The 18,572-nt window shown below is 46.8% G+C and overlaps 1 protein-coding gene across 5 annotated transcripts in view; it reads left to right on the top strand.

The window, feature by feature from the left end:
- Wt1 (WT1 transcription factor) overlaps positions 1 to 18,572 on the top strand; it is a 41,932-nt gene continuing 23,360 nt past the window's right edge. Inside the window, exons 1-5 of one of the 5 annotated variants that reach the window (XM_050146985.1) lie at positions 1 to 448; positions 2,120 to 2,242; positions 2,669 to 2,771; positions 12,426 to 12,503; positions 13,463 to 13,513. In XM_050146985.1, coding sequence (XP_050002942.1) covers positions 439 to 448; positions 2,120 to 2,242; positions 2,669 to 2,771; positions 12,426 to 12,503; positions 13,463 to 13,513 — 365 coding nt within the window. In that variant the 5' untranslated portion in view covers positions 1 to 438. Of the gene's footprint in view, positions 449 to 502; positions 1,419 to 2,100; positions 2,243 to 2,668; positions 2,772 to 12,425; positions 12,504 to 13,462; positions 13,514 to 18,572 lie in introns of those variants that run through there. The other 4 variants (XM_050146984.1, XM_050146987.1, XM_050146986.1 and 1 more) reach the window with 4 other exon arrangements.

Genomic DNA, 18,572 nt, shown 5'->3' with positions numbered 1-18,572 from the left:
AATTCTCTTGATACTTCTCAGAGTCAGCAGGCTCTCCCCCGGCCCCCACTCCCGCCCTCTTCGAGCTGGGCTCAGCTCAGTCCGGGTACAGAGGGTTCCTAATCAGCCCCGGTTCCGATAAGCTTCTAATTAAAAGAGCTCTCCCTCCCGACGGTCCCACCGCTTTCACCGCTGCCCCTCCCAGGAGCCCCGGGGGAGGGGCTCAAGGTTGCTGCTGCCCGCCGAGGTCTGCGGGTTTCAACTACGACTAGGCGACTAGGCGGGTGGCGGGTAGGGAGCCTTGCCAGACGCCCGCAGTCTCAAGTCGGAGTTCGGGAGCCGGAGCCGAGGTCCCCAGCGTGGGAACTGCAGCCTGGCCCCAGCTGCTCTCGCTACCAGCGGTTGAGCCTCGGGTCTCAGATTGTGCGTGATTTAGGTCTTTGGCTGCTCCGTTCAGAAATGGAGAAGGGTTCGTTTAGAGAACTTTCTTTATTGTTACCTCCTCCCTCGCCCTTTTTTGTTTTGTTTTGTTTTGTTTTTGTTTTTATTTAAGCCCTTTTTTCACAGACTCCTCATTTCTCTAGGAAAACTCGGGTCGGTGCCTAGACCCGTATTTCGTTTGTAAACTTTAGGCCTCAAGTGGGGCCAGACCTTTTCTTTCGAAAGGAAGTCTCTGGAAGGCCAAATGTACTTATTGATCCACACCCAAGAGCTATTAGGGTTGGGGATTATCTTTCCTCACTTCACAGGAAGAAAAATGAGGCACTCTGGGCTCACCCAGGTTGAGAAGCAGGCTGATTCCTCATTCGCTAACCAGAGCTCTGGGGCACTCAAGACTTCCTTCCCAGGCCATGTAACTAGCAATTCCCATGGTGCCTCATTCCCTTTGCTGTGAAACACCTCAACCTGGACCGTGTATGCTTACTGCTCTGAAGTGATCCCGATAGAAGCTCGGGTTTTCCTTTGGGTAGTGTGTGAAGTTGGAGATAACCGCCCTCCTGTCTCTGTACTGAGTGAATTATCTCGGCGACCTCTTATAGAAGAGCCTTGGTCAACCGTGCAAGAGTGGGAACTTGGTTTTACCTTGATTCTAAGAGCTTTCGGGTTTTAGAGACTGCGCAGTAGGGAGCCAGTTTCAGTCTGTTCTGCCAGTCCGGGCTCCCTCTACCAAGCTTCACCACAGGAGGGGGAGGCCCCACCCACATAAAGTCCCTGGGAGGATTCTTAAGATGCCCCTTCTTGCACTAACTTGAGCTTTGACAAAAACAGGTGGAATATGTGTTTATAGAAATCTAGTAATAATATCACACAAGATTAAGATTTCCAAAACTCCATATGTATTGCTTTTCATCCCTTTGAGTGATAGGAAAGAGCACCGGCCTCTGTTTCTCAGAAGGCAAATTGAGGCAAGCAACTGAGCTACTGCTACCCAGGGACAGGTAAGGAGAATTAAAAGAAGTAGGTGCTCCGGTCTGGTCTGTAGGGCAAGAAGGTTAGTCTGTACCGCAGTGGGGCCCCAGGTGGGCGTGGGAGGGGGAAAAGACTGGAGAGATCCTTTCTTTCCACTGCTACAAGCTTTCCTAAAGGCTTTGGGTGTCTCGGCGTCAGGCTGTGTTTCCCGGAGAGGTAACGTGAGGAAACGTGCCCTTGTAATTACTCTCCGCGTTTAAAGCGCAGACCGTTGAACTGCCTCCGAGTAATTAATGAAAGTTGGTGCTGGGGTTCTGATTTACAGCCCTGAGTCAAAGCGGGGTCAGCTCAGGAAACTCAGTCCTCTGAGCGGAGTCGCCCCTGCGCGAGCGACGCAGCGGCGGCGTTGTTTGTTTTTCAGAAAGACAACTTCTCTGCCAGGCGGGCGACGGTTTTTGCACCTAACTTGCTGGAGGCTCTATTCATTGCTGGATAGAGCCTAATTGAGGCGCAGAAGAATTGAGGAGCTTGGGATTTTAGTTGGGAAAAGGGGTCGGATAAGGTTACACCACAGAGTTTGGTCCCTGCCTCAAGCCTGAAGTCCTAGACGGAGGGGTGGGAACCATTTTCTGCGAATTCTGGAATCAGGTACCCGCTGCCAAAGTCGCACCAATGCGTCTGCCTTTTCAGGAGCCTGACTGTCTCTGTATTTCTTTCGGCCGGTTCTCAGGATACAGCACAGTCACTTTCGACGGGGCGCCCAGCTATGGCCACACGCCCTCGCACCACGCGGCGCAGTTTCCCAACCATTCCTTCAAACACGAGGACCCCATGAGCCAGCAGGGCTCTCTGGGTAAGTGGATGGGAAAGATGCGGGTCTTTACCCGCTGCCTTCATTCTTCCACCCCTTCCTACCGGATTCCTAAGCCTTAGCAAACTGGGGAAGGGAATAGAGGATAGCTGAAGGGATCCTAGAAATAATCGCTGGCTTTACTCTATTTAAAAGATGGTAGCTCCTTCCATTCCAAGTAAGTTACGGGAAAGTGCCACTCAAACAAGGCAACCAATGCCAGACAGTGACTGCAACGCAACCTAAAGTGAGGAATTTTTCGTCCCCTCAATTGAGAGCTGCCTTGCCGCCATCCCAGGGCTGGCTCCAGGCCCCTCATAGTCCGAAGTTCAGCAAGCTCCCCGTTCCCCCCCCCCCCCCTCTCTTGAACTGCCTCCGGTGCCTCACGCTCTCGAGTCCCGCTCACTGCTGTCCTTGGCTCTCTGGCAGGCGAGCAGCAATATTCGGTGCCGCCCCCGGTGTATGGCTGCCACACCCCTTCGGACAGCTGCACAGGCAGCCAGGCCCTGCTGCTGAGGACGCCCTACAGCAGGTAAGAAGGTGCCGAGCACCACAATTGTGTCTTGTGGTGACCCTGGAGGTCCAGTGAGCGGGCGGTGAGGAAACGCTAGACCCTGACCATCGCTGACTGCGGGAGGCGAAGAAAGCCTGTTGTACCCGACCCAGACACTCAAAGCAAGTGCTTTGGATATAAATTTGCTTTACATATAAATGAAGACCTTCATGTTTGGAGATAAAAAAGGAAGCTGTGGCCTTCTCGGGTTATTTCTTTTCTTTGATTCTTCGAGACAGAATTGTTCCCTGTATCCATGGCTGTCCTGGTATTCTCTCTGTAGACCAGGCTGGTTTCGAACTCAGGGATCCGCCTGTCTCTCTCTCCCGAGTTCTGAGATTTAAAGGCGTGGGTCACCATACCCGGTCACGATTTATTTCTGAATAGTCTTTTCTGGGAGCACTTTAACTTCCCCAGGACCAAAAATTGGAGACCAAGTTCTTTCCCACTGCATCCTTTTGTTTAAAGCCTTCCCGCACCAACTGGCCACAGGGGCCAGTGGGCCTAATGTGGGCCACATCCTTCCTCTAACCCTTCCCCTCTAGTGTTTTGGCCTGTGCCAGGGTTCTGTGGACGTAGTTTGGGGCAGCCTTGTGTGAGCTCTGGGACGAGACCCTTTGAGAAGGTGATCAGGGAGACATCTGCACACACACACACACACACACACACACACACACACACACACACACTTTTTCCCTCAACAAAGCTCTGCTTCCTCCCCCTTCTCTGGTCTCTAAGTTCCACTCTCCACCGTTTCTCCCCCAAATTTATTCTTCAACTTTGGGTGAACTTGGCCGGCATCCCGCGTCTCAGATAGGGTTGCTTAGTAACTGCGAAGCACACACACCGGTCCGTTAGAAGGTGGCTTTGCGCCGTCTTGACTGCAGAGGATTGGGTGCGCATTACCTCACCGCTCCATTCCCCCCCCCCCGCCTCCTCCTCCCCCGCCCCTCGTACTGCAGGGATCCTGACACCGACTGCCCCAAACCCTTCCCCATCCTCCCGCCACTCGGCTCCGGGAGGCTGACGTCAAGGGAAGGAGGCAGTGAGGTAATGAAGGAAGGAAAAGCTTCTGTCTTGGGAGATTGGGTGGGGGAATGGCCGCGCCTGGGGACCTCCAGTCCCTCAGGTGGAGGAGGGGCTCATCCTTGCTCTAGACCCCAGAGCCTGCAGTGCAGAGGAGCATCCTAGGGTCTCAGGTGCTGGTCTGTACCGAGGCACAACACCTGGGCCCTTCTTCTGTTGCTCGCTGGAGTGCTCAGATTTTGGAAACTTTTCTATTTGGTGTGAAAATCCCATCATTTCTAAACGGATCTTGGATTCCACATCATCTTCTTCAGGCAAGAGGGAGAGAAATATATGCCCAAGGTATAGAGAGGAACACAATGCCTTTTCTCTCTCCCTAGCTAGAAAGGGGTCCTGAACTGGTCAGCCTGCTATGCGGAGGCCACAGTCCCAGTGGGACCAAATCACCAGTACTCAGGATTTGCTCGTACTCCCTGCTGGAAGGCTCTTCCATTAAGGGGAGTGGTGGCAACAAGCCACAGACATCCTTCCTGCCGAATGCTAGAGTGTCGTCGCTGTTGTTCCTGGACCGGTTCCCAGGAGTGAAGACCTTGGTCCCCTCCTCAGTCAGGAAAAAGGGCTTGGTGTAGGGGTCGGAGCAGGCATTGTTGAGATGAGGCCTGTACCTTCTTGGGGGCTGGAGGCTGGCAAGATGTAGTGTTCTCTCTCTCTCTCTCTCTCTCTCTCTCTCTCTCTCTCTCTCTCTCTCTCTCTCTCTGCGGAAGACACATCCTTCATTCCTCTTTCTGCCAAACCTCGGTTCATACTGGGGAACTCTAGGAAGGGGGTATGTCAGAAAGTGATCACAGTCTATGATTTTGTATCATTTTTCTAAACGAAGTTTGCATTTTTGTTATTGATTTTTGACTTGGGGGATGAATCTGTGGTTACTATCAAGAAGGGAAAAGTCATTCTGATTGTTACAGTTTTTGTTGCTGGGACCTCTTGCATGCCAAGCGTCTACTCTACCACTGAACTATATTACCCTACACCAAGATCATATTTTATATACAAAACATATTTTCTAACCCAGCTTCTTACTGGCCATTGTTGAAAGTAGTTTTTGTCAGATTCACCTTGCATAAATATTTGCTTGATTTGCTTGTCCCTTTATTTTTTCTATGGCACTCTAAGACATTCTATGACATTTCTATCGAGTTCTGACACCGAGCTCATAAAACACTATTTTCTCCTAGTACAGAAATGTCCTAAGTAAGAGCATAGCAAAAACAATTGCGACCCTTGTAGGAAAAGCGCTTCCTCCCTTGAGGCAGTCTTGTGAATCTTCCGAGCTCCTAGCACCTTAGATTCACAGTGCTGATAATCTCTTTTCCAAAATCACATCCTTTTCCCACAAGAATGAGGAGTAGGCAAGCATACAGAGTTGGCACACTTCTATTTCTGAAAACACTTGGAGGGTGTTTAAACACTTGTGTGAATATAACATCGGGATGGTGTTTAAACACTTACATTTAAGTAGCACAGAAAATGGGAGCAAACTTTAATTGCTAAATGGTTTAACTTCTGAATTTTAGTTTATAGTGTGCTGGGGCTGCTTACTGTTCCTTGTCTTGGTTGGTACCTTTTCCCTTGTAAGATTCGGAGCTGGGAAAGAAAGGGTTGCTTCTATTTTGTCTGCCTTGCTGCATTTGGTACCCTGAGGCAGTCTGCTGAGCCTCTTCTCTTAACACACCCCCTCCACCGCAGCCCTGACTCTCATATAAACTTTTGTGTTCCCAGGCTTGGGATCTAGTTTCCTTTTCTTATTTGAGATAAATGAAATGGCTCACCTGTAGTATTAAATCAGCTGAGTGCTAATGTGAGTCTGCTTTGTCCAAAGCCTCGAAATATCAGCCCTTTGTCCCCTGTGCCGTTTTCTTCTCTCTCCAACAGCATCTTCAGCTCACCCACTAATCTTACTGCTTATGAAGTAGATACTATAATTTCCACTTTACTGCCGAGGAGATAAGTTTAGAGGCTTGAGACATCTCGATGAGGATCACACAGTGAGATTCCAAAGCCCATTTGTACTCTGAGAGTGAGTGCTTCTGGACCACTTGCTCGGGCTATGCCCCTTTCTATGCCAGGATCTTTTATGGATAGACAGGAAGTGCAAACGCTTGCATAGACCTATTACGTGTCAAGTGTCACTGTAAAGCACCTCATGGGTATTGACTTCTTTAATCCACACCACTCGTCTTTGAGGTGGGCACTGGGTTATGGTCTTTATTTTACAAAGGAAGAAACTGAGACTCTGAGAGGTGATTATTTTTTTTTCCAGTCGGACATAGTAAGAGATATAATTTGAATTTGAATTTAGGTAGTGCGGATATAATCCATTCGTCTCTTTGCATCCTGCTCCCTCTCACATGGCTAAGTGTCACTCTCTGAAGATGGCATGTGCCATCTATCTTGCTGGAGGATGGACTTTATCTCCCATAAGTGATGGAAGCCCCTCTTACTCACAGCCACCATAGAAAGGTATTATGGGCAGTGTGTTCCCTGGTGGGTGTTGTTAAAAGCAGCCTTCTCCAGACTCCTTCAGCGTCATCTTTACCATTGGGCATATAACACACACACACACCATACAGATGAAACTCAGTACAGTAGAAGCCTCCTAGAGACTGCAAGAGCATACATAAATCCCTCATCTGTGCTGCTCCAGGAGGATTGCTTCTGGTACCCCACTCGTTTGTGCTTGCCCAGAAGCAAGGTTTCAGGGAAGAGTGTATTACCTGATCTCCCAGTGTGAGGAGTAATGAAGTCCAACCCCATGCAGCAGAAGCCACTGCAATTTCTAAGCAGACAAGGCAGCTATCCGGGCACTCTTCCCAAGCCTGGGTGTTTGGCGCTTGTGTTTGCTACCTCCTCAGAGTCACTCCCTGCTGTGCATGGGGCGGGGTGAGCCTCACAGCTACTTTGAAAAGTGGTACTGTGTTTGACACACATTCCTGTTTGTACTGATTTTTTTTCATATTCTAGTTTTTATTCATCCTTTTGCTTTTTCTATTAGCCTTATATGCCTTCCTTTTAAACACTGTATTTATTTGTTTTCTGTACACGGTGTTTTGTCTGCATGTATTTCTCTGCACAAATTACATCAGTGACCAAAAGAGAGTGTTAGATACCCTGGGACTAGAATTATAGGTGGTTGAGAGCCTCCATGTGGGCGCTAGGACTTGAACTCTGGAACTGGAAGAGCAGTCAGTGTTCTCAACTGCTGAACCATCTCTCCAGCCTGTAGCTCTACTTGGATTTCTTTATCCATGCTATAGGCTTAAGTGAGATGATTTCCTTTTGTCCTATGTTTGCTCTTTAGCAGGTAGCACTCCAGTCCTAAAATACTTATGCTTCCAATATTTTAATAAAATGTTGATTATTCCCAAATACTGATGTGGCCCGTAGAGACCACGACCCATTAATTTCACAGACGATCAAACACCTTAGCAGTCATAGAGTTCCTGTGGAATTTTGGAAACTGTGGGTCAATTGATGTCTATGATTTGCCACGTTGATTTGGCTTCAACTAAGACATAAATCAGGTGACAGCTGTACTCAAAATAAAATTGCCATTAATTTTGCCCGTCTTCACCTGTAAAACCATGGACATCATACAGTATATTTTAATATTCGTTTCCCAGAGAAGCTAAAGTGGAAGGTCTGAAGTGGTTTCCAGGGTGGTGGGCCACGTTATCAGAGCCACAGGCTTGAATTAAACCCGTCTCCAGGGAGGGGGGGGGGATCTAGTTCCAAATATTCCTGTAACCTGTGTGCCGAGCAAGTGTTTATTATTAGAAATTGAATCCCTAGCGGGTTTTCCTTCGGTTAACTGGTGAGCTTGAGAGCAAATACAATACCAAGAGAGCGAGCACGAAATAATTATTCACTGGAGCCTGCTGGGCAGAAAGTTCAGGGCAGCAGCCTCCATGGCGCCTTTGTGGAGGGAGAGCCATGCTGGAGAAAGGCTCTGTGGAAGGCTGCATGTAGCCTCTCCATATGCACCTTGCTTGGGGGGTAGAGACAAGGCCACAGAGACCTCTCCCTTGGTGCAGGACTGGGTCCTCCTAGCAGGGGCCCTTTACCACCCATGCTGGGTATCTCCACTTTTCAAAACCTGTTTGTCTGTCTTTTAATCCTATGGGGAAGCTTTACCTGTCCCAAGATTCTCTTTTTCCAGCCCCAGCCACAGAGGCCGGAGGAACTGTGATCTCAGACAGGGCAGTTAGAGGATCCTGTCAGGACCCTCTCTTCCTTCTGCTGTTGAATATAGTAAACACACTTAAAGACGACAACGTGCTTGAGTTCACTGCATTTGACGAGTGGAGGAGTTCTGGTCCAGATAATAGCGGAGGGTTTTTTTTCCCCCTTCCTTTCTTTTGTGTAGAGGTCAAGAACACAGTAATTCTGTAATCCAGGCCAAAATAAACTATACGATCTACTACTGATTTCCTTTCAAGTTCCCCCTTTTGCTAGGACTGACTTCCTTTTATTCTATTCCAACACGCATCAATCCCAACTATAGAAGTTTCTTTTCTTTCTCCCTTGCTTCTGACTTCAAACATTTTTTTAAACATAGGAAACAAGTGACTTAAAAAAAGCTACTTAAAAAAATATAAAGGCTATCATGACATTGGGACTATATTTTGGCAGCCTGTAGCCAAAGGTCCACTTCCGACCAGGCAGAGCTGAACAGTTGGAGCTGAAATGTCTACGTGACCACTGGGGCTGCCTTGAGCCAAACCACAGGCTTATCTGATTCCTTCTGGGGATGAGGTGGTAGACACTGACCATGGCCCTTTAATAAGTAACCGCTCCATCTGCCAGAGCTCAGTAGTCCCCGAAGGATGCTGTCTCTTTCCCCAGGCTTCCAGGATGAGAGCTGGGTATTGACCGATTTCCCAGAGATCAGAATTTGACTATGGTGGGAGCCAGTATTTTTAGCTCGAGTTGACATTCTGCTGCCTGCAGCAGCAGTTACTGTCATTGCCTCCACTGGCTCTAGGGGAAAAACGGGGCCATGCCACCAACCCCCTGAGTCACTGTGGAACCCACAGCTGAAGGCAGGGTACGGTTAAGGAAGCCTACTAATAGCTTGGAGGTTTTCTGCAAACCCTTCCCCCCATTCCATCTCCCCACCCACTTCTGAAGCTTCATGTCTGAGATATTGGAACACAAAGTGTTGGGAGGTCAGTCACTGGGCAGGGAGGATGCACTATCCTTGGCGGGGAGCAGAGGATACAACAGGCATCTTGCATCCCTGCAGCTCCATGAGCTGCTGGTCCTGTCTTCCTTTGGATAAACGACTCTTTTGTTCTTTCTCCTCCAGATTCTTCTCTGTACTGTTATATAAATGATAACATAGGCATAGGTTCAGATGTTGAATCATGCCCAGGAGCCTCTAAAGGAGCAGGGAGGAGGGTCATCAGGCATACTAGCAGCAGGGACCCCTCCGAGTGTCGGTCCTTGTCTGAAAATGGGGATAACTTCCCGAAATTGTCCGGAGTGATACTGAGAATGTGCAATCGTGCCAGATAAAATCTGATGGGTTAGAAAACTGGATATTCTCCGTACCATCTTCAGAAAGTCATTAGGAACATCAGTCTCTTTGAGTCTTACAATATCCCTATAAAACGAGGCTAAGATGAATATTCTCATTTGACAGGTATGAAATCTAAGGTACAGAGGGTTGAATGGCAGTCTCCTCAGATTTTCCCACAGACTCAAAACATAATCTCATCCATTCCTGAGGGCCTTCGTACAGGAAGATTGCAAAGAGAAAATATCTTTTTAAAATTAGTAGTATTATTTAGGATTTTTATTGTGACTATTATTGTGAGAGTGTGATGATTATGTAAATAACAGTGAACTAGCCTCAGATGCCAAATGCTTCCAAAGGAGCAGAACATACCAGGTGCCACTCCTAAGTACCACTGTCTGCTAGAAACACAGTGGGAGTCACGGGGGTATTTGAAAGATGCTAGTAACCACGTGAGAATAAGAAAAAAAGCAGCTTGCTACCTAAAACGTTGTACTTGACCCAGTAGAACCCAAACTTTACCTCAGTGAAGCTCTATTTCTGGTGTTCAAGAACCACACATGGCTAGTGGTTGCCATATTGGACAATGCAGTACAGTTTTTTTTTAAATTAAATATCCCATAGGAAGACACACATGTATATGTCCTATATCTGAGAAAATTCTTTTTGGGGCCAAAAAATGAATTTAAAAGTATTTGTCTTTGAGATCCTTTTGTACCGAGGCAATCAGGAATCAATAGGACGGTGCAATAAGTCTTAGGAAAATCTCTAAATATAAATTTAGAAATCTGGGATTCATTCATTCATCCTTGTGCATCAACTTCTGTTGTTCACCTTATTTTCCATCTTTCTTGAAAATTACAATAGTCAGGCATCATGGCGCACACCTTTAATCCCATCACTTGGGGGACAGAGGCAGGTGGATGTCTGTGAGGTCGAGGCCAGCCTGATTTACAAAGTGAGTTCCAGAACAATAGGACTGTAACATAGAGAAACGTTGTCTCAAAAAACAACAATAATAATGTTAATAATAATAATAATAAGTGATAATATCTCGAGTCTTCCATAAGAATCAAGTCATTCCGGAAAGACCCCACATCCCAATGGGGCCGGGGAAAGTTGTCAACCGAAGCTGAGTGATTTTAGTTGGCGAGCAATTTTTTAAAAATCAGTGACAAAAATATAGAGCTACCTGGGGAATACAATGCCCCTTGGCTGAGATTAATGGCAAGATTAATAAATGGATTGCTTGATGAAAAGGCACAGGAGAACAAAAACCAGCGGAGAGATTGTGGAGGAGGCCGCTTATTAATGAACTGTCAGCCCAAAGAAAGTTCAAGAAACTCTGCTGCGGTAAATGCAGCAGGCTGGCACTTCTAATAAAAGTTGGGGTCTTTCAGGAATTAATTACATCAGCCTTACAGAAGGAATTCGTGGAATTGCGAAAGGCAATGGCACAGACCAGCACGGGCTGCCGCTGCAAACGAGGAAGCTCCAGAAGAAACTAATCTTTTTTCCCCTTCCCATTGATATGTACGATACTGTGGTAGCATAATAGCCAGTCAGCCCAGGGATGACTGATGGGGTCCAGATATACACTGACTAATGAAGATACACATACTTGGAGTTTGAAGTCACTGTACTTTTCATATGCAAAAGTCTCCTCCTGGAAGCCGATTTCCTCCTCGGCCAGGGTACTGGCCTCCAGGAGTTCCGAATAACTTGCACAGAGATTAGAGGAGAGTCAGATGGACGCTGCTGTTGTTTATGGAGCAAGGTTTAGAGCGAGGGACAACAGGATCCAGTGACTCAGAGCGGTGTGATTTCTGTCACCCCTCCACAAGTTTTCAGTTCTGCTGGCCCAGCAAACCCTTTCTGAATTAAAAACTCTGCCTCTGTCCTATGAAGCAACAGAAAGGAATGTTGGGACAAGACAGGAGATTGTTCGGGATTTGTGATCTGGTATCACGCGTTAAGGATTGAATACTTATCTCTGTTCATTCTGCAGTGAAGGTAGGGTAAAAATTGTCTTCTGTAATATGTTTAGACTGAAGGTTTCCAGGCCAACCATTAATCTCTTGGGCCTCGGATTTCATAGTTAACCCTTTTGGTTCTGCCCTGAATGTCTTCCTGATAGGGCTTGGTCATCGGAGATTCCATTGGTTTATGTGTTAGTGATGAGACACAACGGACCAGAGAACAGCCCTTGGTTGGTTTACCTGGAGGTCTGTTTTCCCCTTTGAGGTCTTAATGTAAATCACAGGCTGTTAAACATTTTTTTTTTCTCAAAGCTTCACTTGACTTTCACTAGGATTATAAAATACATGCAGAATAATTCCTTAGCCCTGTGCTGAGATTATTGCCCTGTTTCTTTGGCTCGTCACACTCTTGGGTATTAGCCCATCCATCACCCATCACCCTGCCCTTTCGGACCCTCATAATCCACATGATACTTATCCTTTTGATTAAACAAACGTAATGGCCTTTTCACGAATAATTAATTCGCTGTCACTTTGCTCTCAGCTTCAGGCTTTTAACTTTAATGTTGAGCTATCCAGGCTGTGTTACCTTCCAAAGCCTTACTCCCTCTAGCCGCTTCCCCTCCAAAGTTTAATACAGCTTGAGGAACTGAAGTTCACTATGCTAAGGTTTTTTTTTCCTATAAACTACTGACTTACTCTCATCCTCTCTCTCTCTGTTTCTCTCTGTCTCTCTCTCTGTCTCTCTCTCTGTCTCTCTCTCTCTGTCTCTCTCTCTCTGTCTCTCTCTCTGTCTCTCTGTCTCTCTCTCTCTCTCTCTCTCTCTCTCTCTCTCTCTCTCTCTCTCTCTCTCTCTCTCTCTCTCTCTCTCTCTCTCTCTCTCTCTCTCTCTCTCTGTCTCTCTCTCCTGAAATGAAACCATTTTAGACCCACAAGTCATCGTTTTAGAAAACGTGGGGGCTTGCGCCGTGAAGTGAGAACCCCACTGTGTTTAGAGAAACACCTCTGCCCTGTGCATGTGGCCGTGGTTCTAACTATGGATCTTTTCCACAGTGACAATTTATACCAAATGACCTCCCAGCTTGAATGCATGACCTGGAATCAGATGAACCTGGGAGCCACCTTGAAGGGGTAAGGAACTTATCGCTGTTTAAATCATTTTTAGGGTATTATAGCTAATAAAGGGAGCACAGACCTGGGCCTAGAAAAGCGGGTGTAGCTCACAGTAGCACTCAGAGGCCCTCCTCCCTCGCCCAGTTGGAGGGGTGTGTTTAACATTCCATTTTCAAAAGTGGAAGTGGGATGTTTTGGTCTAGAGCAAGGGAACAAGGAATATTGGGAACCCTTAGTTTGTCTGTTCTTTGTTGAATGTTTTAGAATTCTTCAAAGACATTGTGTCCATGAAACTTCACTGAGTGTTTATGTTTTGCTGGCGCTATCACTGAAGCTCAACCACTGTGTTATCTTATCGAGAAGGGCTTTGCATGTGCAAAGTCTCCGAACTGTACTGGCGTGGTGTTGATTTGAACAGTTGGAAGTTAGAGGTGTCCACTCCCGGTTGCACTGACAGGTTTTGCTCACGCAAGCTGGACGAGCACTGTAGGGGGAGTGTTGTGGCCAGGCACGCATAGCACTTCTCTGCGCCTAACACGGAAGCAAGCAAGGCAGATGGGGCTGGTTTTCAACAATCACAGAGCTCACGTGTGGTTTCAGACAAGTGAGATGTACCCGAGACATCAGGTGCCCTCCTAGCCCACTGCACCTTGGCTTCCTAACAGGATTCTGGACTCCAGGCACTGTCAACCTGAGTTACAGATGAATTAATAAACCCCAGTGAGTCAAATCACTTCCCAAGACCCCATCCAGTTAGCGAGAGAAGTTAGATTCCATGCCCAGATCCGATTCCAAAGCTCAGGCTCTGTCTAGCCTTTCTGGGGCGCCTTTGATCCCACTAGTGGCGCTGGGAGCCTACTGCGGCACTCTTGACCAGACCGTTAGCTTCAAAGTTTCTTGTTGGATTCTGGGAGCCAGGGGCTTGCCAGAACCACGCATGCTCCATTCCCCACCCCCTACCTCTTCTTCTCTTCTAGAATGGCTGCTGGGAGCTCCAGCTCAGTGAAATGGACAGAAGGGCAGAGCAAGTGAGTGGACAATGGCTTTGTTGACTGACATCGGGGGCAATGCAGGAGCTAGGCCTAACACGGGGGAGCCAGGGTAGCAGCTGGGAATAGGGACGGTCTGTCCCCGCGTCAGCCCTCTCCTGGTTTATTGTAGACTTATCACAGACTGTGTGGCATCGGTGATATTTTTCTCATCGACATCCGTGCAAGACAATTAAAAACTCCGTGCAGCAGGAACCCTGCTCACTTCCTTGTTTCGTAGAGCACTGTATTTGTGGCATCAAATGTGTCATTGCACGCTGGTCAGGTCTTTCTTCCAGCCTTAGTTTATTTAACCTTGCTTTTTCTCCATAACTTTACGTTTTTTTCAGGAAGAACTGACTACCCTGAGTCTATGGGCAGGTTTTGCAGAGACATTCATTCCCACTCATTCTGTTCTTAAACTTCTCAATCCCAACCCTATAGCCCACAATCTGGGACATTGCCGGGACTATTTCTTTTGATTTTGTTTTCTCTGCTTAAACAGCAGGACCCACCTGTGTCTCCTTTCTTCCTATCTTGGTTCTGTCTTTATTGAATCTCCGCCAGCAATCAGAGGAGTCACTTTTTTGTCTTCTGAGGCCTCTCCCTGTCCTTCAATTTTTCTGCTATTTTATCCAACTTTCTACTTCCTCTCTGTGGATCTGAAAAAAGCAAAACAAAAGCCTCTATACCTTTGAGACATTTCTTTCTCCGTTAGCTTCTTTTCTTGGATTCCGTTCTTCACCATCCAGAATTTAGTAATTCTTGCCCGATGAAATGCCAGAGTGTGATTGTAACGTAAGCAGTAAGTTTTAATTATGAAATATTCTTGTCAGGCAGTATTGGCACACAGCCTTTAATCCCAGCACTCGGGAGGTAGAGGCAGCCAAATCTGTGAGTTCGAGGCCAGCCTGGACTACAATGTAGGTTCCATGACAGACAGGTCTATGTAAAGAGATTCTGTCTCACTCCCACCCCAAATATTCTATTTGTATTTTATTTTGATGGGTGTTTTGCCTGCATGTCTGCGCACGACATGCTTGCAGTGCCCACACTGGCCAGAAGAGGGCATTAGATCTCTTGGAACAGGTGTTAGAAACGGTTGTGAGCTGCCACATGGGTGGTGGAAATGAACCTGTGTCCTCCGGAAGGAGGGCAAGCAGTGCTCTTAACCGCTGAGCCAACTTTGCAGCTCCTTTTTGCCCATTTCTTAAATTCCCCCATGTCCCTCGTGTGCCGCTTTCTGTCATTCTCCGCATTATTGCCTTGTGATAGGTTCTCTTCCCTGACGGGGAAAGTTTGCCTGTTTTGATCAGGCCAGAAGCCCAGCAAGCTCTCAGAACCTGCCTGTCTCTGGCTCCCAATGCTGGGATTATAGGCGCATGCTGACATGCCTGGGTTTTTGTGTTGAGAGCTCGGTCTTCATGCTCGCAGAGACCTGCTGTGTCATCTCCTGAGGCAAGAAATGCATTTTTAAAGTGGGTTCCTAGGACAAGACATTTCTGGGGAGTCCTTTCTGAGCATAAGTTCTCCATTTTGAAAACTTCTATTTCCAGCGTCTTGTTCTGTCTACTTTGTGCTTGTTTGAAGACCTTTTCTTTGTGTATCCTCCACGGCTGCTGACTTCCTAAGGCTGCTGACAAACCTCAGCTACCCTGCTGGCCTCTGTTTTGTCTCTTCCGAAGAAAATAGCCTGCAAAATGGAGAAACACATCAACCTTGACTGTGGTCCAAGTTATTAGAACAAGGAGGAAGTTACTCTCTGGGGACTGGGTAGGGGGAATGGGAAATCCAACACAATAGAAACTCCAAAGGAGTGCTGAGCAGAATCAATGTCCCTTTGCTAGTCCAAGAAGTTCACGGACTGTTGGGAACACGCAGTGTTTGACCTGTGGATGCTGGAAAGGAAAAGCCCAGAAGACTCCCGAGCAGTGATGTATGGGGAAACAAAGTTGTGTGTTTTGGTGGGGCCAAGGCTGTCAGAGCTGGAGAAAATCCCCATCAGACATGGCCTCATCCCCGAGAACCTCTGCCAAAAGAGATAGCGGAGGCTCTGGCTGGGAGCTGCGGCTCAGCGCTGCACCTTCCCTCCGCGCCTGCGCGTGTAATACCTGTCCCGGAGATTTACTTCTTGGAAGCAGATAACCTGCTCTTAAGTAGCTCCTGGTGCTTCAGATGCCAAAGCAAAGGTGGGGAGCCGGGATTCCAGGAACGTGAGCAGCTCTGTGAACAGAACGTTCTGGAGCTTGTTCTTCCACCCCCTGCACCCCAGCTGTTCGCCCCCACCCCCACTTACAAATAGCCCTCTTTGTGCTGCAGTAGCAGTTACCCTCCGTCACGTCTGCATTTCTGGGATGGAACGCGGTTCTCATGCATGCTGAGAAAGTTCTCTGCCACTGAGTGGCAGCTCAAATTCCGATCTTTGTTTTTGCCTTCGCTTTGGACCTGGCTGAGGTCTGTTAGATCTACTCTCTGAGGAATGGGTTTCTGGAGTCCGAGACTGGAGACAGAGATTCAAGTTTAGTGCATTTGTCCCTCTGGCTACAAGAGGACAGGAAGACTTGTTCTGCCTTCTTGTTCTTACCTCCTACCCCCTTTTCTCTTTGAGCATTTACCTGTAAGTGCATTTAATTTTTAAGTTCTTTAAGTAGTTGTGGAAACCAGAGCATTCAGGAAAAGGAGTAATATAGGATGGCAACTCCCCCAATCCAGTAACCCAGAGGTTATTAATATTGTGTTGAACATGCTGTCCTTTCTCTGTATACATTTACCCCTTCTTAAAGAAATGGTTGATTCCAGCTATTGAGTCAAGTAAATGCATATTGACAAGCCATCTCAAAACTGGAGTTTTAAACCTCATGGGGGTGTTGGTTATTGGGAAACATTCCCTTCAAATTATCTCTAATTTAAAAATATCTTTTGGCAAGCAGCCTACCGTGTTTCTAACTGTTCAGTTTTAAGGTGAGAATATGGTCATCTCATAAACATGAGAGGGATATGACAGGTTTGTTTAGATCAAGGTAAGCAAGGAAAGATGGGAAAGGGAGGTGGTACCTGGGGGCCAAGCTGGAAATGAGGATCATGGCGGTTTCCACATTCGAAGATGAAATGAAGTTAATGAGAATTCCGATAAGTGGGGTGGGGAGAATGAACTATGTATTACAGGGAGAGAGGGTTCACCAGACAAGGGAAAGATATGTCATGACCCAAGGCATATTTCAGATCCAGTTCCTCCTGGCCTTTCTGAGACCCCCTACCCACCATTTATCCTTTTCACTGTCATCTGCCCAAGACAAGATAATAATCTCCAGCTAGGAAAATCAAATACTGATGTAGAGTGTGCACTGTTAAAAAGCTGTCCAGATGGTTCTCAGAAACGAGGGGCTACTGCATATTTTACAGTAGGTGTTTGTCTACGGAAAACAAACGTGTTTGTTTGCCTTAGCTTTCTTCCCAGCTCCTCCGTTTTGAAGAAAAGCCACAGGTGCAGTGCTCTGTGGTGAGATTTTGTTTGTGCTGTGACAAACAAAGCTTGCCTGAGGATCAGAGTGTGGAGCTAACCACACTAGCTAGCCATAGAGGCCAGGTAGTGGTGGCACCCACTTTTAATCCCAGCATTTGGGAGAGAGAGGCAGATGAATCTCTGTGAGTTCAAGACTACTCTGGGCCACACACCATTGATCTAGCCTAAAAAAGAAACAAAGCCAAGCAAGCGGTGGCGACTCACACCTTTAATCCCAGCACTTGGGAGTCACACACCTTTAATCCCAGTGCTAGGGAGGTGGAGACAGGAAGGGCTATGGCAGGGCAGAGAGAGGAATAAAAGGCAGGAGGAGATAGGAACTCAAGGCATTCAGTCTGAGCACTTGTAGAGACAGGATACTTTTTGGTCGAAGGATTTCATAGAGGTAAGAACTTTAGTGGCTGGTTGCTTTACTGCTCTGATCTTTCAGCGTTCACCTCCTAATATCTGACTCCGGAGTTTTATTGTTAAGATTAATCAGCCTCACGCTACAGTGCTGCATAAAGCACGGATGCTTTCTTTATCTACAATGAAATCAGTTTCCTCCCTTTGATTAGGAAATAACACATTTCTCATTAAAAATAATTCATGTGGTGCTAAAACATTATAAAGAAATCACCTGTCATCTCACCACCTTGATCACTTTTAAAAGCAACTATTTATTGGGTGTGTATCTGCAGAAAGAAAACGCTGGAATCATTTCTGTATTAGCGGTAGTTATCCCTGGATGGATTGGAGCGAGTTTGGGAAAGTGGTGTAGTTCATGGGTAGTGTGCTTGTCTAGATGACCAAGAACTAAAGGGGAAGAGATAATACACTCACAGGAGTCGGCCCATAGAGACAACTTCAGGCAGGTCTACACAAAGGGAGCAAAGACACAAAGACAAGGGTTCTTGTTGATCGGGGAAGCAGATCAGGAAAGGGTGGTTTTTCTTTCTTAAAAAATCAAACAAACAAACTTGTTTTGCTGGGTGGTGGTGGCACACACTTTTAATGCCAGCACTTGGGAGGCAGAGGTAGGAGAATCTCTATGAGTTCGAGGCCAGTCTGATCTACAAGAGCTAGTTCCAGGACAGCTAGGGCTGTTACACAGAGAAACCCTGTCTCGAAAATCAAATCAAAACAAAAACAACAATGACAACAAACTTGTTTTTATTGATAGGTAAAAGCAAGCATAACATTTGTTTGCTGATGGGAATGATCAAAAAGATCAGATGGTATAAGGTGGAATCTCAGAGTTGTTTTGATTTGCATTTCTCTGATGGCTAAGAATGTTAAGCATTTTCTTAAGTGTCTTTCAGCCATTTTAGATTCTTCTGGTGAGAGTTCTCTGTTTAGGTCTGTACTCCATTTTTTTTTATTGGATTATGTGCTCTTTTGATGGCCAATTTCTTGAGTTCTTTGTATATTTTGGAGATTAGTCCTCTGTCTGATGTGGGGTTGGTGAAGATCTTTTCCCATTCTGTAGGAGATTAGTCCTCTGTCTGATGTGAGGTTAGTGAAGATCTTTTTCCATTCTGTCTTTTTCATCATGTC

Source organism: Alexandromys fortis, unplaced genomic scaffold (genome assembly GCF_014885135.2).
Source record: "Alexandromys fortis isolate MF-2015 unplaced genomic scaffold, M_Fortis_MF-2015_v1.1 scaffold_12, whole genome shotgun sequence".
NCBI lineage: Eukaryota > Metazoa > Chordata > Mammalia > Rodentia > Cricetidae > Alexandromys > Alexandromys fortis.
Note: the sequence above shows the minus strand (reverse complement) of the source record. Positions and strands in the feature narration are given on the sequence as shown.